This window comes from Orycteropus afer, unplaced genomic scaffold (assembly GCF_000298275.1).
Source record: "Orycteropus afer afer isolate SDZICR_OR568_19922 unplaced genomic scaffold, OryAfe1.0 scaffold00013, whole genome shotgun sequence".
Taxonomy (NCBI): domain Eukaryota; kingdom Metazoa; phylum Chordata; class Mammalia; order Tubulidentata; family Orycteropodidae; genus Orycteropus; species Orycteropus afer.
The window spans coordinates 23,661,065-23,684,076 of record NW_006921600.1 but is presented as its reverse complement, the minus strand read 5'-3'; the positions used below and the strand labels follow the sequence as shown (position 1 = coordinate 23,684,076).

Below are 23,012 nucleotides of genomic sequence, written 5' to 3'. Positions count from 1 at the left end.
AGCCCCATAATTCTCTGGTTCTTAGTTATGAGGATCAAAGCAGCAAATGTGATCTGGATCCAGGATCCAGCTGCCCCTAATGGCTGTCTTTGGCAGTGGTCCTTAGATCCATCTCATTCATTAAACCCTGTTCTCCTATTAGCATGCAGCACTTGACAGAGGGGAGCAGCTAAGGTTTTCAGCAAGCGTGACCTTTCCCTTGCCACAGAGACAATTGAGAGCATTATTCATTGGATGTTTAAAGCCATTGTGGCTGAGGCCACGCAGTCCCCTGGTGTTCTCCTGATGATCAGATTCTCCTGGAAGCCCATGAGCCCACTGATGAGCCACAGCTTTTGAGAGCAGAAGGCTATTTGGGGCTAGAGGTCAAATGGACCTACATGGTAAGCTCCAACATCCACACAGTCATGAATTTTAGCATCTGGATTCTGAGTTTGATTAGGTGCTAGGTCAGATCCTAGCCCTGAAGCAGGAAGGGTATCAGAAACATCATCAGGTTGGATGGAATCTCCAGGAATGCCTGCCTCCAGGATGAAATAGGGGGCCCTGTGACACAGGAGATCCATCTGTCACCCTCACCATTTAGAGTTCGATATAGTCATCATCTTCGTCTTGGAGCCTCTTTCAGAGTCTGCTGCTCCAGAGAGAGAAATTATACACCCACCCTTGGTAAGTGGCTCCCAAAACCACCAGCAGGATTCCCCTTCTTAAATTATGTGAAACCTGCTGCAGCCAACCACAGTGCTTCATAACATCCTCTTCAGGACCAGCCTTCTCACCCCTTAATGATATCATGTGTCTCCCTAACTCCTCTTCAAACTCTTTGTACCCCTAAGAATCTAGATGAGATGCCTTGGGAGCCTCTTAATTCCCTCCTGTGTTTCTCATTTTCTCAGCTTGGGCCTGAGTTCACCTAATAGCCACTGAGGAAAGATTGAATCTTAGCTGAGACAGTGAGAGGAGGAAACATAGTGGAGAGTTTCGCCAGCACAGCTCACTAAGACAAAAAATATCCTTCTCCTTCGCCTCTTTTGCCCTTGTACTTTGGTTTTCTTTGGTTTGAATGAGAAAGTTATTTCCAAAGCTCACTGTCAGAAGGAGAGGCAAGTGGGGTATCTATTATTTATCTTCGGTGAGCAACTCAGCCCCACATAACTCCAAGACTTGCGCCTTTAATGATATAAAATAAGGAAGCCATTTACCACCCCTGCAGGACCAGCTATTCCACCAGTGCTTTGGCTTGTGGCCCAATAGTTATGCCAAAGGCCTTTGTTAGTGTTATTCAGTATCATGAAGGTAGAAGGTTGACAGTGATTGAGGGAATCACTGGGAATCACTCATGCCGGTTTTTTGAAGCTCTTAACAGCACATTAAGACATAACCTTACTCTGATCAGGGCCACAGTAGGTGGGCCCTGATAGAATGGGAGAAAAATGTGGCCTCAAATTCCTAAAAAAATCAAAATAAAAACTTAGTGGACTGATTGAGATTGGACAACTCCCTGAGACTATTGCCCTGAGATACTCTTTAAACCTTGAACTGAAACTAGACCCTGAGGTCACCTTTTAGCAAAGTAACAGACTGGCTCACAAAATAAAGAATATCACCCATGAGTACTGTGCTCCTTTAAAAAATCCCCTATTGAGCCCAAACAGTAACAGTTACCTTAAAACAAAGATGAGAATGGCAAGGGGCAGAGAAACTAGATTAATGGAAATAGAGCAACCAGAATGGAAATATTGAGAATGTGCACGCATTGTGAAGAATGTAACCCACGTCACTGAATGATTTTTGTAGAAAAAATTGTTGAATGGGAGACCCTAAAGTGCTATGTAAACCTTCACTGAAAACACAATAAAATATTTTTAAAAAAAAGAAAAAAGACATAACTTTGCTCTTTTGCCAGAGTCCTGCATGATTTGGGAGTGAGATGCCTGCTATAGAACCTGCTCAGGGTTGGAAGGATCCATAGGGTCAACTCATTCAACAGGCCACCGGGGTATTGCTCTCTCATGGTATCACCATCAAATGAGCATCCAGCCTCAGGTGGAAAACCTCAAGTTATCAGGAGTTTGCTGCCCCATAAAGCCCACGATTCCATCTTTAGACAATAGGGACAATCTAGAGTAGATGAAAGAGCACATGCAATAGAGCAAAATGGTACAGGATCCCAAACATAACTAGCTTGTAAGCTTGCGAAAGTCTGTTGACTTTGCTGAGCCTTGGTTTTCTCTGCTGAAAATGGAGGTAATAACACCCCCATATTTGTGGTGAGGATTATCTACAACATGGTGTAGGTAGAGCTGTTAGCACAATGTTGGGTCCATAGTGAATGCCCAACACATGTTGGTCCACATTATTACTCATTTTTATTTTTTAAAGGAGCCTTGGTTGCTGCATTGGTTAAGGCATTCAGCTGCTGACCAAAAGGTTGGTGGTTCAAACCCACCAGCCACACCGTGGGAGAAAGATGTGGCAGTCTGCTTCCATAAAGATTGCAGCCTTGGAAAATATATGGGGCAGTTCTACTGTGTTCTATAGGGTCACTGTGAGTCAAAATCAACTCGACAGCAGTGGGTTTGTTTTTTGGGGCTTGGTCCCCTGCCTTTTTTTTTTGGCTTGCTTCCCAGTAGCTTCTCTTCCTAAGGGATAATTCTGCAGTTGCCAGTCTACATCCTACAAAATGAAGTATTGCCGTGACCTTTTCATGGCATGTCAAGACATCCACAGCAGGATTCTGTGCTAATTTTTCCTCCTTCCCGTCCCTAATGCTTTGCTGGTCACATGTGCTTGTGGTGTTGCATGCTATGGTGTAAATTAAATGTCCACAGGGTCACATTGGTTCCTCCAGATTTTATCCCTGCTTGAAAGGAGTATGCCAGCTGCGTTGGGACTGCTTCCATAGGATCCCAGGGTTCCCAGCTCTGGACAGACTCATCAGCCTGACACAAGGGCCTCCTGCCCTGAAATCTCCTTCTCTTCATGTTGCCCTTGACTGTGTGCTGTCTGACTGTTCTGGTGATTCAGTGGCAATGGGTGGGAGGCTGCTGCTTTTTTGGCATCAGGCTTCCTTGGTACTGAGAGCTGGGTGCTATAAAAGCTATAGATAAATATGGTAACCAATTAACCACATAATGGATTAACCTCTTCAGTAGACCCTGTTGTATATGTGTGTGCTGGTAAGACAGATGAGGGCATCTGCAGGGAGAAATGATGTGTGGGGTAAACTCGCCTTGTTTTGTGTTCTCTCTCCTCATTTAATTCATTCACCCCATAAACATTCGATCAACAGTACTTGCCACGTATCGTGCCAGCAGCCTCTTTACCTCTGAGGTGGAAAAATCACCATTTCTCCCTCTGGCAAAAGGATAGCATAGATGCATACTCTGTGAAATATACTTCCCCTGTACTAATGGGCATCCCTAGGACAGGAGCCCCACTAGTCCAGCCAGAGACCAGCTAGCCCAACAAGCACCTTTGGTTTTCTGCTGGCAACATCCATGAAACGGTGAGAATTCCTGCTGCCACTTGGTCATCACTCTGCCAGCACCAATTCAGTCCCCAGATAAACACCTTTATTCTCACTCCAGGTGTCCCTGAAAACTCCTAGCTCCTAGCAGTTCTACCTTCCCTCCATCTCTCACTTCTCCCGTTGAGTCTCTAAGCCCTATTAAACCCACAGGCTGGCTCAGCTTTTTTTTTTTTTTCTTTTTTCTTTTTTTTACTTTTTATTTTTAACTCTTCTTGTTTGCAACCCACACACCTTTGGGCTATAAGATGCCTCCCCCAGTTTGCCCTTTGCCCAGGGGTTCCTATTTGGAAACTCCTTGCTCTTCTCCCTTCTCCTTTATCTGTTTCCATAGAACTTTGCAAAGAGGTCTGGGAGACAGGTGAGGCTTTGGTAAGGTGGGGTCCACTTGCATGACCCTTCCACAGAGAGACAACCAACTATCCTGACAATGCCAACTTTGAGGAGCCTACTGGCCTTCCATCTCGTTGGTTCTGGGCTGGGGGCTGCAATGCAGCCTAGTTGAATTATAAATCACCTCCTCCATCTTGGCTGCCACTCTCCTCTCACTTCCCCCTTCTCAAAATCTCACATCCAATTAACATCCCCCTCTCCAGCCCCCTTCCAAAGTCATTAGTGAGGAGGCAGAATGGTCTTGGTCCCAGAGTGATTTCCTGTCATCTTTGCTCATTAATTCTCTCCATGTCTTTGCTAAACCATTAATAACTCTCCCCACATTTCTGTTCATCTTGGTCTTTGTGGCTTCATCCCAACTCCTTGTCTCCAGGGCCCCAAAGAGCAGGTTGTCTGTCCTGTAGCCCCATGCCTTCTCTTTCTTCCACATCCCTCTCTAGGGGGCAGAGGGAAAGGACTGCTACTGAGATGACCTGTCCTGGGAGGACCCCACATTTGTCTCCCAGATGCTCAGGGAGTTGACCCCTTACTGCTCAGACACCTTCTTCCCTGCTAAAGGGAAGAAGTTTGCTGCACTCAGAGGGAAGCTACACTCCTCTTGGCAGATCCTTTGGGAGCATAGAGCTGCTCACACACATGTGCTGGCGGGGCCCAGGAGCCCTGCGTGCTTCCTAACACACCTCTCTTACTGACGCCCAGGCCCTGGGGGTGGCTTCAGCTGGGCGGGTCCAGGGCTGAGCACTTCCAAGGGTAAGGGGATAGGCAAGGGCATGATGACATTTCTCTCCAGCCTGACAGCTTTGGCCTAGCTGGGTCGGACCTCTGGGGAGGAGGCTTACAAGAGTTTGTTCTGTCCTCTTTTAGCCCAAGGAGTTGCAGAAAGAACACCCAGCTTCATGTATCCCCAGGGCACTGTGAGCAGTCAGATGGTGCTTCGAGGCATGGACCTCCTGCTGGAGTGTATCGCCTCCGGGGTGTAAGTATAGTCTGCACCCTCCCTTTGGGCCACTCTCCAGGAGACTAAGGGTGGGGGTTTGTCCAAGCTTTGCTCTTGCCACATTTGGGGAGCATACCAGTTAAGTGCTTGACTACTAGCCAAAGGCTGAAGGTTTGAACCCACTCTGAGGCACCTCAGAAAATAGTCTTAGCAGTCTGCTTCTGAAAGCCTGGAAAACCCTATGGAGAAGTTCTACTCTGCATACATTGGGTGGCTATAAGTCTGAATCAACTTGGCAGCAGCTAACAACAACAACAAAGTACAATGAAAAGAGCCGGAAATAGTGTTGGTAGACTAGTGCTTCTCTCTCGCATTCTGGCCATCTCCTTTTTTGCATAATGAGGAGAGGAGAGTGTTAGAAATCCTGTAGGGGTGTGAGAATGCTGTGTGACCTCAGATAAATCCCTTAGGCCCTATGTGGCCAGCATCCCCCTCTGTGGGAAAGATGAACTTTTGGAGAGTATGAGCCCTCCTGGGCCCAAGTAAACTTTTAGAGACCTCGGCATCCCAGACTCCAGAGAGTTACAGGGACACATTTAGTGATAAGTCCTTTGTTTCTTGCTTTGTCTTTTTCTTAGCCCAACGCCAGACATCGCATGGTACAAGAAAGGTGGGGACCTCCCATCTCACAAGGCCAAGTTTGAGAACTTTAATAAGGCTCTGCGCATCACCAATGTCTCCGAGGAGGACTCTGGGGAGTATTTCTGCTTGGCCTCCAATAAGATGGGCAGCATCCGGCACACGATCTCGGTGAGAGTAAAGGGTACGTTGTGTGTATTTCTCATTATGATTATTTTGCCAGCCCTAAACACCATAACCACCCCTTCCCTCTGAGGGTGGCTAGGGGGTGGACTGAGTGGGGAACCTTCCAGCACACAAGTTAGTAGCAACTGTGATCCTCCATGGATGGTGTCAACAGTTGTGTGTGTGTGTGTGTGAGAGAGAGAGAGAGAGGTTGAAGGGAGGTAGGGAGAGAAGGCTAAGGAAAGGGAAAGAGATGCACCCCAACCATCACCCAGTTCTCCTTTGTACCCAGGGACCCCTCAGCAGGTGAATTTCCTCCATGGCTGTTTGGATCACAGTCCCACAGTCTGTTCTTTCTTTCATTCCCGTTCATAGTGTGTCGTCTTAGCCCTGTGCTGTCTGTGTACTCGTGCATGGTGCTGTAATTCTTTTTAAAAATGGGGAGTCATAATGGCCTGTATTATTTTTAAAAAACTGACTTCCTTCTTCCAAATGCAGAGATGGTCCAGCCAGGTGTCACAGGCAATAGAGGTCTCATGTTTATGGAGTGTACGAGTCATTTCTTAGCCTGGGGCAGAGTGGATGGTTGAGGTGATGAGGTCTGAAACCACAGAACAAGAATTTCTTAGTATCCAGACAGTTGGTCCTGTGACCTTGGTTCCAGCACGACACTTAAACCGGGTGGTCCTTAACCTTTTTTGAGTATGAAGATCTTTGAGAATCTGATCCAAAGAACACAATTCTCAAAAAAAAAAAAAAAAAACACAGACCTCTATATTCACAAAATTTTGCAAGCCATTGAAGAAAATGGTCAGCTAAGAACCTCTGCTCCAGCCAAAGTTCAGTATCTAAAAGAAGATCTGACCTTGCAGCAACAACAGAATCCAAGAGATTCCTGGGAAATCCAGGAAGAGCAACCCTGTGCCCACTTAACCACCTGCCATGGAAGTGGTTTGAAACCTCAATGTACATTATCAACACTTGTGCACCTTTAAAAGCATCAGCTGGCCAGGCCTCCCCTGAGGATTCAGATTTAGTAGGTGTGAGATAGGGCTTTAGCATCAGTTTTGTTTTGTTTTGTTTTTTAAATGCTCCATAGGGGATACTAATGAATAGCCTAAGTTTAGAACTATTGTTCTGTGAATTCAAAATAGCCAGGCCAGTATCTGTGCTGTCCAACTGACTCAATGCAGGCTAAACCAAGGCATCTCTCTAGCCCTTGCTGAGGATGAGCTTGGAGGGCAGACAGTGAGGACCTGCTGTTGTAACTCGGGGCTCTTGCCTTTCTAGAGGGAGCCCATTGGGTTTCCACTGCCTGCCTATTGCCATCTAACTCCCTTTCCTGTGCCTGTCCTTATCTTCTAGCTGCTCCTTACTGGCTGGATGAACCCAAGAACCTCATCCTGGCTCCTGGTGAGGATGGGAGACTGGTGTGTCGAGCCAATGGGAATCCCAAACCCACTGTCCAGTGGATGGTGAATGGGGAACCTTTGCAATGTAAGTAATGAGCTATTGTCCCATCAACCTTCTTGCTTGTCAGAGGTGCCAGACCCCCACCATTGTGAACCAACCCGGGTTGTACCAGAGGTGGAGGGACAAAAAACAGATTAAGAATATACAGACTCTAACTCAAGAACAGCAGCTAAAGGGTAGAGTTAAACAGGTAGAGAAGAAGCAGCCCATGGTTCTCAGAGCAGCCCATCTCTTTGGATATCAAAGTCTTGGTCAGGTTTTCACACCATATTCCCTTTTTTGCATTTACTTTTTTCTTTTTTTTTTTGGTAAGTTATGATTTGGGTGAAAGTTTTCAGAGCAAATTCATTTGCCATACAACAGTTCATACATATTTTGTTTCATGACATTGACAGCGATCCCTACAATGTAGCAGACCTCTTTCCACTTCCTCCCTGTGGTTACCTTTCCCCTGTGTCCTTCTTTCCTAGGCATTCCTGCCCCCTGAACCATCTCCTTGTGCAAATACTGCCCTTCTGATCTCCCATGAGTGTACTTAACTGGTGTAAATGTTCACCTTATATTCTTGTCTGTTGTTTGTCTGGAAGCCATGGGAGTGAGTTCATTTCCAAGACTGAAGGGTGAATAGAGGCCATAGTCTTGGGGGTTTCACCAGTCTCTATCAGACCAGTAAGCCTGGTCTTTGTTATGATTTTGAATTTTGTTCCACATTTTTCTCCCAGTCTATCCAGCATCTCCTGGACTGATCCCTTTCCATGTGGTTGACAGTGGTAGGTGGGCACCATCTAGTTCTTCTGGTCTCATGATCATGTAGGCTGAGGTTCCCATGCTCTACTAGTACCCTGGATTGATTGTTTCCATACATCCTTGGATTTCTTCAAAATAAACCCTGCATTTACTTTTTTTTAAATGTCTGGTCATTGTAAACAATCATATCAATCAAAAGGGACAAAATGCAGATTAAGAATATACAGACTCTAACTGAAGAACAGCAGCCAACAAAAGCAAGCAGAAACAATAGAGAAACAGGAAAACGGGTAGAGAAGAGTCTGAGAATGCACATTTGAAGATATGTATTGTGTGCCAGGCACTATACAAGATGCTGCATCATACTACCTCTTTAGTCTCAAATATTTACAAGGAGGAAGCAAGGCTCTCATGGGACACTAAACTGCCAAGAATACATAGCTGGTATTAAAGCTGTGGGTTGCTATAGATTCAAACACCCCTGTAGTATCTAGTATTGTATATGCAGTTTCCTCAGGAAACATTATTCCCTTTAATACATACTAAAATAGCCCTGGTGGCACAGTGGTTACTGCTCGGCTACAAACCAAAAGGTTGGTGGTTCAAACACACCAGCTGCTCTGCAGGAGAAAGATAATGGCTGTCGGCTTTCATAAAGATTACAGCCTTGGAAACCTTATGGGTCAATTCTACTCTGTTCTGTAAGATTACTATGAGTCAGAATTGATTCAACGGCAGTGGGTTTGGTTGGTTTTTGGATACATAGAGATGTGGACACTTCCTGCCCTCTGCAGTTCTCCTGTCCCAATAGCACTTTGGGGATAAGGCAGGCAAAGGCTCCAAACTCCACATCACCATTGAACTAATCTAGAGCCCAAGACTTGCAGCTGAGCCTTGACCCTGGAGAGGTCACCTGTCACTCTCCCCAGGGAGCATTTAGGGGAGTGATTGGGAAGGAAGTTGGTTCCATGAAAACTAGAGAGCAAAGAGGCATTGAAATTGCTGGCTTTGCCTTCTTCTGTGCCTTTTTGCTGAGTGGGAACTCGAAGAAGGATGAGAAGGATGCTGACCTCATCTTCATTCACCTTCTGCTGATTCTCCAGTTCTGGGCTCAGAACTGCTGTCTGCAGAGTGGCGCCCAGGAGGCCAGACTCTTGGATCGTCCTTCATCCAACTTTGCCTATAGGTCCGAGTGATCCTGGATGAGTTCATGGGCTCTGCAAGCCAAGACATCAATTCCTAGCTCAGAAATCTTATAGAAGAAGTCACCTCCTGAGGATTAAAAATGATGCAAGCAGCAGTTCTTCACATCGCTAGAGAGCTTTTCTTTTTATTGCTCATTCTCATGCTCTCACCAGAGCCTTCCTAACTGTAGGGGAAAGATAAGAATGATTCCTTCCCATTTTCTTCATGAAGCAGATGAGGTCCAGAGGGGTTTGTTGATTTGCCCCAGCCTCAGAATGACTATGGACAGGACTAAGACCCCAGACCTGCCCACTCCCCAGTCTCAGTTCTCCACATCCCCAGCCAGCAGTAGGGAGAACCACAAGAGGGAATATTCTCTCACTGATTAGAATATATTTCCAGGGAAGACCAGGGGAGCTTTGGCAAGTACAAGGACTCTCCATTTCCAAAAGGCATTGGTTTATAGGTTTAACTTTGGAGATGTTTGGAGAATGCTCAGGTGCCTTCCATTTGTATATTGCTCTATCCTTTTCAAAACACATTTAAGTATATGCACATTGCATTAAAATATCAACAACAATAATAATCACTATTATTATGTTCTGGATGCTTTGTTAATCACTTTATACATGCATACAATCTCATATCATCCTTCTAAAAGCTCCATGGAATAACATGTTATCCTCACTCTACAAACAAGAAAACTGAAGCTTAGACGGATTAAGTAGTGCTGTTGTTGTTGTTCTTATGTGCTGTCGAGTCAAACCCGACTCATAGCGACCCCTCCTTGGGTTTCCAAGGCAGTATCACTACAGAAGTAGGATTGCCCAACCTTCCTTCCTAGGAGTGGCTGGTGGGTTTGAACCGCCAGCCGTCTGGTTAGCAGGCAAGTGTCTTAGCCACTATGCTACCAGAGCTCCCTAAGTAGTGCTTGTTGTTGTTGTTGTTGTTATGATAATGGTAAAATTCAAACTCCTTTCTATTTCCAAAGCTTATGCTCTCAGCCCCCTGCCCAGTTGTTATATAGGTCAAGCAGGGAGTCCTGTTCTCATTGAAAAAAGAGACCAATAGACTGCCAAGTTGGGTCATAGGCCCAAGGACACACAGCTCAGGAATGGTAGAGCGAGAAACCAGATCTTCTGGGACCCCCCTCCCTAGTGCTTCCTGCACAGCACCCCAGTCATGCAAGAGAGCCTGGCCAAAGCCGTGAGCGCTCCTCAACCTTCCCACCCGTTTCTTATGAGCAGCATCTCGTTCTATCTGTAGCGGCACCACCCAACCCAAACCGTGAGGTGGCTGGAGATACCATCATCTTTCGTGACACCCAGATCAGCAGCAGGGCTGTGTACCAGTGTAACACCTCCAACGAGCATGGCTATCTGCTGGCCAATGCCTTTGTCAGTGTGCTGGGTAAGTAAACACCCAGTGAGTCTCCCTTGTCTTAGTTATGTCATGGGGCCCACTTTGTTCTTGGGAGATTAGCCAGACAGGTGAGGAGATTAGCCAGACAGGTGAGGACAAAGCAGTGGCAGAATGGAGGAGGTATCATGGAGACTGAAGATGAGATTTCTGGGAAGATGGAGGACTTAAAATCCAAATGTGCAGAAAGAGTTAATTCCATCATGGAAGTCAGTCTTTATCTCCTTCCTCCCCCGATGAGCAAGAATGGATGTCTCATCTCTCCAGTTGGCTCACCCTGGGTTTTCTGTTGGATCTCAGGGTGGGAAATGATTTTGAATATATTTTGTGCCCTCCTTCAATATGGAGAAAACGATGGAAAAGGGTGGCTAAGAGATGACTTAGGGTTGTGGGGGGCAAGTACAGAATCTGCTGAATAATTTGGGGAAATTCTTTGCAAAAACTGGATTGAATGTAGTAGTTTGAGGGATAAGCTTGGTTCACCTAATCCTGAGAAACTTCATAAAGGAGGAAGGTTGGTAAGGGAAGATATCTTTGTGCTTGGAAAGATGCTATAAGGAAAAAGGATGTACAGATGATAGTGAGGGGAACAAACTGAGGAATTAGACCCAACACCCAAGATTGATTCTCTGCAAATTTCAGATGTGCCACCTCGAATGCTGTCACCCCGGAACCAGCTCATGAGGGTAATCCTTTACAACCGGACACGTCTGGACTGCCCATTCTTTGGGTCCCCCATTCCCACACTCCGATGGTAAGTTCCAGGATGGTTGGTCCCCAGCAGAAGGACTTTCTTATTACATCTTCCCCTTCTTATTCCTATAACCAAAAAAAAAAAAAAAACTTATGCCATCGAGTTGATTCCAACTCATAACGACCCCCATTGGGTTTCCAAGGCTATAAATCTCTACAGAAGCAGACTGCCTTACCTTACTTCCACAGAGCAGCTGGTGGGTTCGAACCACCAACCTTTTGGTTAGCAGCTAAGTGCCTTAACCACTACACCACCAAAATAAACACACTCAGTGCCATTGAGTTGATTCAAATGCCTTAGGCACTGCACCACCAGAGCTCCTTTTCTTATTCCTATACTGACTCCTAATAGATATTTGGCAACACCTGGGAACTGGGTGGTGCAAATGGTTAAACACTCGACTGCTAACTAAAAGATTAGTAGTTCAAACCCATGCAGAGGTGCCTTGGAAGAAAAGCCTGGTGATTTGCTTCCAAAAGAGCACAGCCATGAAAACCTTATGGGGTGGAGTTTCTACTCTGCAACTCATGGAGTCACCAGGAGTCATAATTAACAGCACCTCATTTGGTTTTGGGAAAAAACTTTCAAAGGTCTAAGCTGGAAAGAACTTGGCAGATTATCTGGATCAGCCTCTCTTTGTACAGAGGAGGAAACTGAGGCTCAGAAAGAAACAGTGACTGCCAGAGTCACCCAGTGGTTGGAGGCAGCCCTAGCAGGAAAGCTCAGGGCTCCAGACTGTAAGCATGGGCTCTTTCAATTGGTTGCTGCCCCCCTCCGTAGGCTGGTCCTTTCTCATTATGCTTTGTGTCCTGTTGCTCTGTTGTGAGGTTTAAGAATGGGCAGGGAAGCAACCTGGATGGTGGCAACTACCATGTCCATGAGAATGGCAGTCTGGAAATTAAGATGATCCGCAAAGAGGACCAAGGCATCTATACCTGTGTTGCTACCAACATCCTGGGCAAAGCTGAAAACCAAGTCCGCCTGGAGGTCAAAGGTAAGGGACCAGGTTCAAAGGTGGGAGAGTGTGGAGTAGCGGAAGGATGCCATCTCCCCATAGTTATCCATGTGTGATCATATCCTGAAAACGCACCACCCCTAATGTTTAATACCAAGTAGGATTCTCTCTGTCCATCTGCATACCTGCCCAAGGCTTCCAACCGACCAGGGGCTGGTACATCAAGTCATTTTATAATCAGCCTGCTTCTGATGGGATTTGAAGGGAAATCTGCTATCCATACCAGCTCCCCATTGTCACCCAAGAAATTACAGCCTGTATTCTGGAGCCAGGCAGAAAGGATTTGGGATTGGGATCACCCACACCAGGACTGCCCTCCATTTGGATAACTGAATACTGTTTCTCCACCTTCCATGGTCAGGCCCAGGCCTCCAGGTTGTACATATCATGTGGGACCACGTGGGGGCAGTGGGCAGAGAATGAGTCAATGAAGGGTCCTTGGGCTTCCCCTCAGACCCCACCAGGATCTACCGGATGCCTGAGGACCAGGTGACCAAGAGGGGCAGTACGGTGCAGCTGGAATGTCGAGTGAAGCATGACCCCTCCCTGAAACTCACAGTCTCCTGGCTGAAGGACGACGAGCCACTCTATGTTGGAAACAGGTTTCCATTCCTCCTTTGCTCTCTCCCTGTGCTAGTTTGGTGACATTTTCTTTTCCTTCCCTATTGGTGACACTGTAAAACCCAGGGATAGGGAAGCTTTGTCATTTGTGTTACTGAGGAACAGCTGAGGAGAACAATGGCCCCAGTGACTCCTCCTCCCACCTCAGGGGAAATACTCTTCTTTCCCACCTCCTCCTCACCCTCTTTCTCATCATCTCCATTCTTCTCTCTCCTTCACCTCTTTTTTCTCCCTCTTCTTCCCTTTTTCCTACTCAGTTCTCTCTTCATTTCTTTCCCTTCCATTTGGGCCCCTCCCTTTCTCCTCCTGTCTTCCCCCCTTTCTTTCCCACAGCTGGGCCTTATCCTTGCAACCCTGCTTGCAGTTCTCCTCTTCTCCAGTAGAGAGCAGAGTTGGCTGGAGTCATCTCTCCCTGCATTTTGGCTTCTCAAAATTATTGTACATATTGGTGCTTCTCAACCCTTGTTGCCCCCAGAAATCACCTGGGAAGCTTTAAATATGTGCATGCCTGCCCCCTTTCCCCTGCTCCTCATTCTGACTTAATTGGTGGGGGAGGATGTAGTTTTTAAAAGTTCCCCCAAGTGTTTCTAATGTGTGGTCAGGGTTGAGAATCTCTGGTCCGAGTCTCCCTCCACACCCTCCACAGGCTCTCTGCTCTTTGCTGTACCCTCTTCCTCCTCAGGGGCAGGTTGGACAGAGGTAACAGCTGCTTGCAGAGATGTGCCCTGGAGTCAGGTGCAGATGTGCTCGGGTGATACTGACAGCTTTGCAGTCTCTTCCTGCTCTTTGATGCCTTCTGCCTTCTTTGAGGACAGTTCAGAAACACCTGGGGCAAACCTGGCCTGGGCTTGGGTGCAGAGAACACACAAGCCCAAGCTAAAGACAGAGCTAGAAATACAAGAAGAGGGGGTTACCATACTGCCGTTTGAAGGAGCAGGAGAGTGGTTTCCTACTTCGGAAGGGATGCACAGTACAAGAAAGGCATAGAGACACACAGTGTGGCGTTCAAGGACGGTGAACCCAGTTCCGCATCACTTTAGTCCTGCCCACTTTCTTCCCCATTTCATTAAACACTGTAGGTGCTCAAGCTGACAGGGAAGACCTCAGCATCTCAGAGCATTAAGTGGTGTCTCATATCCTCTAGGGGGGTTCAGCCTGAGATGCGTCTTGCTTTTTGTGACTCATGATCCCCTTGTAGGGAGAAGCAAGGGCAGAGCCCAGCACTCCCCCGGCCTTTCAGTCTCTTCCCACTTGCCTCCCCCAACCCTGCCTCGGTGCTTTTGCAGGATGAAGAAAGAAGACGACTCCCTGACAATCTTTGGTGTGGCAGAGCGAGACCAGGGTAGCTACACATGTGTTGCCAGCACTGAGCTGGACCAAGACCTGGCTAAGGCCTACCTCACTGTGCTAGGTAACTGCCGCTGTTCCTATTGGAACTGACCACCCTCCCCTACCCCTCTCCAGCAGCCAGAAAAGCAGTGGGCCTGGATGGTTCCAAGGGCTATGCCTGTGGTCAACAGCCAATAAGGCATGGTGATCTCTTGCCCTTTGTCAATGGGCTGCCACTTTCAGAACAAGCTATGCAGAACGACTTACTTCCTGAGTTGAATAATGAATGCCTCCAAATCCTCAACTGAAAGGTGCCATGATAGAGAGAAAGTGGGAGGGGTTTCTTAGTGTGATCATTTTTACATCCTTTACAGCTAACTCGATACCACTAAGTCAATTAAAACACTTCCTAATTCAAACAAAACTGAGTTTGTGTTTGTCCTTCCAACAGCCTTTGCTAGCCTTACTCCCCCTCCCACCTGCCCCTGGTTTATGATGGGATTTCACAGTGTGCTATGAATTTTGCAGGATGATCCCCATCTCTTCCTGCCCTGGTGTCCGGGTCTGGTGGTAAATACTAAATCATCCCAAGCTGAGGGGAAAGTAGCCTTTCCTTCCAAGGAAGCAACTCCCCTGTTTTCTCCTCCTCCCTCTGTCCTCTCACTGGGTGTCCTGCTTCCATTGGTATTAGTGTTCTCAGTCCAGTTGCTATTATCCCTTCCACAGTGGAGAGGCACAGTTGCTGGGAATGGTAAACCCAAGGACAAAAGTAATGTTGGGATGGGAAGAAAACAGAGTCCAATACCAGTTGTGGCAAAAACCCAAGAAGGCGTCTATAACGGATGAGGGAGTCTCCATGGACGGGAGGGTGAAGCTGTGCCCAGAACACCTCCACCCAGGGGCAGCTGTTCAATCCTCAGCTGCCTGTTCCCATCCTTACAGAATACCTTTAACCCTGGATAACCTGCTAACCTGGATAACCTGTCTTACCTTTGCAGCTGATCAGGCCACTCCAACTAACCGTTTGGCTGCCCTACCCAAAGGTAATTCATACTAATCATGGACCCTGGTCCAGGCCCTGTCTATGTGTGTGAAAGGATAGAGTCTACAAGGAAGAAAGTGCTGTAGGAAAGGATGTGCTGTGTATAATTTCATGGCTGACACTTCCTCCCCCTGCCAAATTTGACCTTCTTTGGGTGTCCCAGGTTCACTCTCTGAGCCCATGTAATAGCTCTACTCTGGGTCCTGCTGTTTAGCAGGGAACATTGACTTGTCTTCAGTTGAGCTCTGAAGTCCTAGACTGCTGTTCCACCTGCATCTCTTACCTTTGCCCACACTCACCAGCCCTGGGGGTGGGCCTGTTCTCTTCCCCTAGCTTGGCCTCAGAAGTGTTTAAGATCCAGTCAGGAAAGCCCACTTTGAATTTTCAGTAGCCAGTCTTTTTTCAACTTCCCCACAGCTGTGACTGCACACTCATTTATAATCTATACTCACACATGCGCGAGCACACACAAACATGGACTCATGGGACTCACTTTCCAAGTCCTTCGAGTAACCAGCCAGAACTTGGAAATCACTGAATTGGGAGCCAAGATGGGAAAAATTCTTGCCTACCCTGACCAATCAGTGGCTGAATGGCTTTATCCCTAGACTAGGATGGCACTTGTACTTGCTAAAGAAATCCCAGTAAGACTGGAGGCCCAGAAAGGTGCTGCCTTACGCCTTTTTGGAAGTCACCTAGGATTCCTTTGACCTGCTGACTATCACTACACATCTAGACTAAGTCTCCATTTCCTTCCCCTGTGGGCGCTAAAAGAAGCAGGTTGCATGTCCATGCCAGGCTGGGCTCTGCCCTGCTTAGTCCCTCCCACCCTCTGGGAGGCCACTTTGGAGGTGCTCTCTTTCTTTGTCCCTACCCCCATCTCCCTGACCTGCCTGCCCTGCTCTGCACTCCAAACACCTTCCTGGGCTCCTGCACACAGCATAGAAGCCTCAGCACACAGCACAGAAGAAAATCATCATGAGAAAAATTTCACACATCCTCACCAGCCTTCCTAAATATTGTTACATGGATATAATGAAAGGGACAGCTTTTTCCAAATGTTGGTGCTAGAATAGCCACAGTGATGGAATGGGTTAGTCCTAATTCTTTCTAGGCCCTTTCATCCTTTGATATTTTGGGGGAGGGGTGGAATTTGTTCTTCCTTGGCCCCCTGAGGGAAGGGTGGTCCCTGTGCTGACCCTAAGCCTGTCAAGGACCTGCTTGCGTGGGACAGCGTCCAGGGCTGGGACCAGCTCTAACTCAGGAGTCCTGCGTGGTGTGTTCTCCCTCTGCTGCCAGGACGACCAGACCGACCCCGGGACCTGGAGCTTACCGACCTGGCTGAGAGGAGCGTGAGGTTGACCTGGATCCCGGGGGATGATAACAACAGTCCCATCACAGGTCAGCTCAGGGGCCCTGGGCTCCAAAGACAGAAAAGGGGGATATTAGCCTCAAAACATAAGGCCTTCCTCTGGTTTCCCACTTCTGCCTTACTTAATCAGTGGCCTGGGCAATTTGCAGAATGCATGGAGACCTCAGTTTCCCCCTCTGTGTCTTGGGAAGAACTCTGCCTGCACCTTCATCTCCCCAAGGGAGATTATTAAATAAACAAGCTGAGGAGGAAGATCACCCCTAACTCGACTCCTAAAACAGCTGTCTTCCTTGCCCATTCAGACTATGTTGTCCAGTTTGAAGAGGACCAGTTCCAACCAGGGGTCTGGCATGACCATTCCAAGTTTCCAGGTAGTGTCAACTCTGCTGTCCTCCAGCTGTCCCCATATGTCAACTATCAATTCCGGGTCATTGCCATCAATGAAGTCGGAAGCAGCCACCCCAGCCTCCCCTCTGAGCGCTACCGAACCAGTGGAGCACGTGAGTAGTTGAGGCTAACAGAGAAAGCTCTGGAACTAGGCACCCTGAGTTCACATTGAGTTCCCCTAGCTCCCAGCCACATGATTTGGGGCAAGTTACTTTCTCCAAGTCTTGTTTTCCTCACCTGTGGAGAAGATGGCTCCTATTCATGGGGCTGTTGTGCAGATTATATTTGAAAATGTGTATCAGGTACTTAGCCTGATGCCTGGTACATAGTCAGCACCCACTAAATTTTTGCTATCATTGTTATTAATATTATGAATAACTCTTAATTATCTGCTTTAAAGGAGAAAGGTATGGCAAAGATTTGCAACAGAAATATATATAATCTGGTGTTATATCAGATTCCCCTTCCTAACATATTTGGGTAATGTTTGGATTTTTGCACTCACACCAGCTCATAGAGGGTGGAGAAACTCTCAGTAGTTAATGACAGGATAAACCAGCCTGATATTAAACATATTTAGTGGCTCATCTGGGAAGGAGCTAATCCAAGTTAAATTAGCTGTATTGACCCCCCACAATATGAAAGCCTTTTAATAAATGCTATCTGGTAAGAGATTAAAATTCAAAAGAAGTTAGTCCTGCTTTGGGGGGTTTAATCTTAAGACAGGAGGCCCACCATGCACATGATAAAAGACAAAACAATTCAGTTACCTATAAGATTGTTGTTAGATGCCATCGAGTTAATTCTGACTCAGAATAATATCACATGACAGAATAGAACTGCTCCACAGGGTTTTCTAGACTGTAATCTTTACAGGAGCAGATCACCAAGTCTTTCTCCTGTGGAGCCACTGGGTGAGTTCAAACCGCCAACCTTAACCATTGTGCCACTAGGGCTCCTTACATATAGAGTGAGTACATAGATGCTGAGAAAAGACAGAGTGCAGAAGGGATCAGTTGGTGGAGAGGAGGTAGGTTGCTTACCATGCCCCTGGTAAGGCACAAATTGGACTTGAACTGTTGTGTCCATTATTGGGTTCCAGCCCCTGAGTCCAATCCCGCAGACGTGAAGGGAGAGGGAACCAGGAAGAACAACATGGAGATCACATGGACGGTAAGAGTCCCTCCCTGTCCTGCACCTTTGTGGCCCCTGTGCATTAGGCGATGTATACCTGGGGTTCCTTTCCCTTTATTCCCCTGAGGCCCTAAGACCACATTGTGGTTCAGGCTATCTGGTTGGTTTTGGTGGCGACTCATTTTCAAGAAACCTTGCTCTTCTCTGAGATAAGCATCCAGAAACCAGTCAAGAGAAAAGTCTAAGAGCCAGAGAGAAAACAGAGCAGGGGTGACCAGGGAACATAGACTGCCAGTCTGATGACAGTCATGGAGAATACTAGCAAAATAAATGGACTTCTTTTGCAGAAATGAGCTAGATGATTCAAAAGACTTCCTCCAGGCCAGGATTGCAAAATCCCATCTTCATCTTGGCTCACTGGCCCCATCATCCAAAGCAAAATTAGGGTATGTGATTGTATTAGTTTTCTAGGGCTGCTGGAACAAGTCCCACAAACTGGGTGGCTTCAAGTCTGAGAGAGGCAGTTCAGCCACTGAAATACAAGCATTTCTAAGGCACTAACATGGGTTATAAGACAAAGAGATACAACAGTGAGATCATGGTGTCCCAGTGGCTGAGGTCCTGGTCTCGCAGCAGCCATGGCCAGAGCAAAGTAACAGCAATTGGGCTAAACCCAGGCCAGAATACTTGGACCTTATCTTCATGAGCTCCACAGCGTTGGTTTTTGGATTATGCTCTGTGTTGAAGGCTTCCAGAGAACTGATTCCTGGACTGGACCCTCAGGGAGTAGAGTAAAAACAGAATTACCCTACTCTTGTGTAGAGAATTATGACCTGTTGGAAAAGGCAGGACAGATATGTGGATTTAGTAGACTGAGATCAGTTATTAATATTTGAGTTCATCAGCAGGAGATATGCTGTCGCTGAACTTAAACTCATCCCTTTCTGATGTTAGAGAATAGACTGGGCCATCTACTTCCATAGTGGTACTGCCTCAGAAACCCAAGGAGAGGTTGCTATGCGTCGGGACCAACTCGACAGCATTGAGTTTAGTTTTGAATTTTGTTTTGTTTTGTTTTATTTTGGCACCTGTCATAGGAAAGAGCCCTATTGAAAATATAGCTTTCAATTCCCATGCACCTGCAAATGTAGGTGACTATGGGTGTCAAAGTGGCTGGATCTTGGTTGAAACATTTTTCACAAAGAAGCTACATGCAGAGAAAATCAGAAATTGGTCCTGCTTGCCTAAAATGCTGCTGAGTTAATTGGACTCAGAGCTTTTGGGCATCTCAGCAGGAAAGGGATTCCTGCTCTCCCCACTCTTGCAAGGGGGCTAGCCAAGGTTAGGTGGATCTGGGAAGGGTATCTAGCCCAGAAAGAGAGGGCAAGCTGTGGGTGGATCTGAGATCCTCTGTCCATACCCTCTCCATCCTTCTGTCCGTCTCTCCCCACTCAGCCCATGAATGCCACCTCTGCCTTTGGCCCCAACCTGCGCTACATCGTCAAGTGGCGGCGGAGAGAGACTCGCGACACCTGGAACAACGTCACAGTGTGGGGCTCCCGCTATGTGGTGGGGCAGACCCCTGTCTACGTGCCCTATGAGATCCGAGTCCAGGCTGAAAATGACTTTGGGAAAGGCCCGGAGCCAGACACTGTCATCGGTTACTCAGGAGAAGATTGTGAGTACCCTCCACCTTCCTGCCTGGGACCTTCACATCTGGGCCGTGCAAGGCCAGTCTCACAGGCCAGGAACCTGAGGGTTAGGTCATAGGATTTCCACAAACATCCTACAACGACAATCAGTTCCTAGGAAAGTGACGTCCCCTACAAAACTTGGAGCAAACAGGCATCAGATGATGTCAGGAACAGAACTATTATCATCCAATCCCTAGTTAGAATTACTAAATGTCACTACTGGAAAGATCATTAGAAACCACCTAGTCCTATACTCTCAATTTATAGATGTCAAAACTGAGACCCTGAAAGGGAAAATCCTTGCCCAATATTATATAATAGTACATATCAGGCTTGGAAGTAGAACCCAGGTCTACTGATCCCCAGGCAAGCTACCTTACTGCCAAGCAGTGTTAGTGCCAAGAAAAGACCATAGGATTATCTGTTGTGAAGAACCATAATTAGACAATTGCACAGGAAGCAGGGCCACAGTCCAAGCCCCTTCCCTCTGGCTCACTAAAGGAAGCCTCAAGGAATATAGAAGGTCTACAGAGGACTAGATAGGAACAATGTCCAGTCTCCAGACCAGCCACCTGCCCATGTTCCCAATGCTTCTGTAAGCCCTTGGAATTGTTGATAAAAAGAGAAGTTCTTTGGAAGCTGGCACTGGGTAAATCAACAAGATTCTGAACATGCGTGTAGAAGTATATGCCTGGCTTCCAGACGGTGGCCTGTCTGCCTCCAACATATCAATCCAGGAGGCTGCTCAGCAAAGCAGGGGCATCAGAGTCCCCTCCTGTCTCAGGGTAACCCATGTCCTGTTGGGCCTGGTCTGATCTAAGAAGAGATCATGTAGGTGAAATAGGGTGACCAGAAGGAAGGGAGGAAGGAGAGTCTTGGGGAAGAGCAGAGTCAGAGAGGGCAGTGCTGGCATCATAGGTAACGAGAGTGGCATTCATAACAATGAGACAGTAGAAGAGAGGGTTGGACTGTGTGGTCCCATTTCCTGGAGGTGATGTATGGACTGGACCCCCGTGGGAGCACAAGTGGTAAACAGGCCCTTCTGCCTGTCCCATTTCTAACCTCCACATTGGCAGACACTTGCAGACAGGAGGCCTATAAGATCACTCTGGATGGTAAGTGTGGGAAGGGCAGCATCTGGCCGTGGACTTCATGGGCTGTCCCAAAGTTCCCATGGCACCCATCCACCCCTGTAGCTGTGTTCTGGTGGATTAGAGGGAACAAGGCAGAACCACTTTAGTAGCTGAGAGGGAGAAGAAGGGCAAGAATCAGTCCTGGAGGAGGGAATAGACCTCCCTTCCCAGGTTGTCATAGGATCAGAATCCCTTCCTGAGCCTAGATGAGAGCTTCCTCAGACCATGGGTAATGTGACAAGGGAAATTGAGCAGGACCCTGGTAGGAAATAGGTGGCACACTCAAAAGGGACTATTTGTAATATATGGGCAAGGTTAGAGGGAAAAAGCAAGGTTTGGGGAAACACCTTGAGGGCTAGCAACAGTAGGAAGCCAGTACCCACCACCTGAGCCTTGAAGGGGCAAGGGACAAATGAATCACCAGAACCAAAAAGAGGGTTACCCACAGGAACATGGCCTTGCATAGAAAAGTGCAATGCTGTCAACTTGCAGCCCAGCAACCACGGATTAACTCAGGTCCTGTGACCTCAGAGGACCTCAAGAGTTGGCTGATGAACAAACAGGGGGTCTGTCTCTTCTTGGGGGATGAATTTGGTAAGTAGGTAGAGGAATGCAAGATGATGTACACACTTGAGTAAGAAAATACTTACCCATCCTCACTGTCCTCCCACTCTTGGATCTCCTGTTGATGCCTCTTATTGGCCAAATCCATCCAGAAGCCTGAGAACAAGGGAGCACAGCTGATATTGTTCAGACACGGCAGCCTCCCTATACCTGAAACATGGGGAGGAATGGAATGGAAGGGCAAACAGAGACTGTCCATCACATGAGAGTAGCAAATAATTTCCCCAAATGTGTAGGCAGAATCCCTCCCACCTGGATTGCCACCCTGTTGCCCTGAGTCTTCCCATGCTCCTTCAGGCACAGTCTGAGGGTGGTAACATAGCCTCTGCCCTTATGCAGCCTAGTGTACAGAGTAGATGAGGGATAGTCCAGCAAAGAACAATTTAGAAGGGACCCTAGAGTCCAGGGCCAGCCCTCCCTACATAACCAGCTCTCTGTCCCCACACATTGCAGATCCCAGGGCTGCACCCACTGATGTTAAAATCCGCGTCCTGAACAGCACAGCCATCAGCCTTCAATGGAACCGAGTCTACTCCGACACGGTCCAAGGCCAGCTCAGAGAGTACCGAGTGAGGAAGCCAGCTCCCAACCCACCTAATCACCCAGCTCACTAACCGGGGCAGGGGCCAGCAGATGTGGGGCATAAGATATTTGGAAGTGGTGCTAGCGATATTTATTGAATCCAGAGTTGCTCAAGAAGATGATGTCTGGGGTTAACTTTTCAAAAAATGTACCCAGATGATTCCTGCAACAAATATGCTGATTCTCTTAGCTCAGCAGAAAGTAATGTGAAGGGCAGTGGGTTTGGGTTGACATCGCATAGCACAGTGATACATGTGTGAGTGGACACATGTGTATCTTTGGAAGCAGTGTTGAACCACTGAGCTACACCGTCCCCTCTCCTAATGGTCCTGCTTGCCTGACCCAGTTCTGGTTTTCTAAAATTCCAACTAACAGGCAAAACCACTAAAAGGATGTAGTCATCTTCCCTGTTGTCGCAGCCAACTCTGGATTATCCAATACATGGGTTATCTAGGCCTTGGACTTCTGGTCTTCCCCGCCTGGGAGCAGTTTCTGTTCAGTAATCCCTCCTCTTGGAAAGGAGACCTGAGGTGGGAGGAAGGAAGAGAAACTGTAAGGTATACAGGCTCTTCACCCTTATGGAATGAGTAGCTCTATTTAAAAATTGGATGAGGGAGGCTGCAACCATGGATTAACTCAGGTCCTGTGACCTCAGAGGACCTCAAGAGTTGGCTGATGAACAAACAGGGGGTCTGTCTCTTCTTGAGGAATGAATTTGGTAAGTAGGTAGAGGAATGCAAGATGATGTACACACTTGAGTGAGCCCTTTCCCAACAGTTGAGTGTTAATTTGTTACATTGGCCCTAACCTATTTGCCTGGAGATTTTTCTGGCTAAAG

General features: G+C 47.3%; 1 protein-coding gene across 1 annotated transcript in view; it reads left to right on the top strand.

Moving 5' to 3' along the window:
• The window catches only part of NFASC (neurofascin), an 80,462-nt gene that overhangs the window by 21,024 nt on the left and 36,426 nt on the right, over nucleotides 1-23,012 (top strand). Inside the window, exons 7-20 of the mRNA XM_007953519.1 lie at nucleotides 4,787-4,898; nucleotides 5,498-5,682; nucleotides 7,029-7,160; nucleotides 10,335-10,478; nucleotides 11,130-11,241; nucleotides 12,069-12,235; nucleotides 12,711-12,858; nucleotides 14,164-14,288; nucleotides 15,205-15,249; nucleotides 16,548-16,649; nucleotides 16,923-17,120; nucleotides 18,110-18,180; nucleotides 19,597-19,819; nucleotides 22,046-22,161. Coding sequence (XP_007951710.1) covers nucleotides 4,787-4,898; nucleotides 5,498-5,682; nucleotides 7,029-7,160; nucleotides 10,335-10,478; nucleotides 11,130-11,241; nucleotides 12,069-12,235; nucleotides 12,711-12,858; nucleotides 14,164-14,288; nucleotides 15,205-15,249; nucleotides 16,548-16,649; nucleotides 16,923-17,120; nucleotides 18,110-18,180; nucleotides 19,597-19,819; nucleotides 22,046-22,161 — 1,880 coding nt within the window. The remainder of the gene's footprint in view (nucleotides 1-4,786; nucleotides 4,899-5,497; nucleotides 5,683-7,028; nucleotides 7,161-10,334; nucleotides 10,479-11,129; nucleotides 11,242-12,068; nucleotides 12,236-12,710; nucleotides 12,859-14,163; nucleotides 14,289-15,204; nucleotides 15,250-16,547; nucleotides 16,650-16,922; nucleotides 17,121-18,109; nucleotides 18,181-19,596; nucleotides 19,820-22,045; nucleotides 22,162-23,012) is intronic.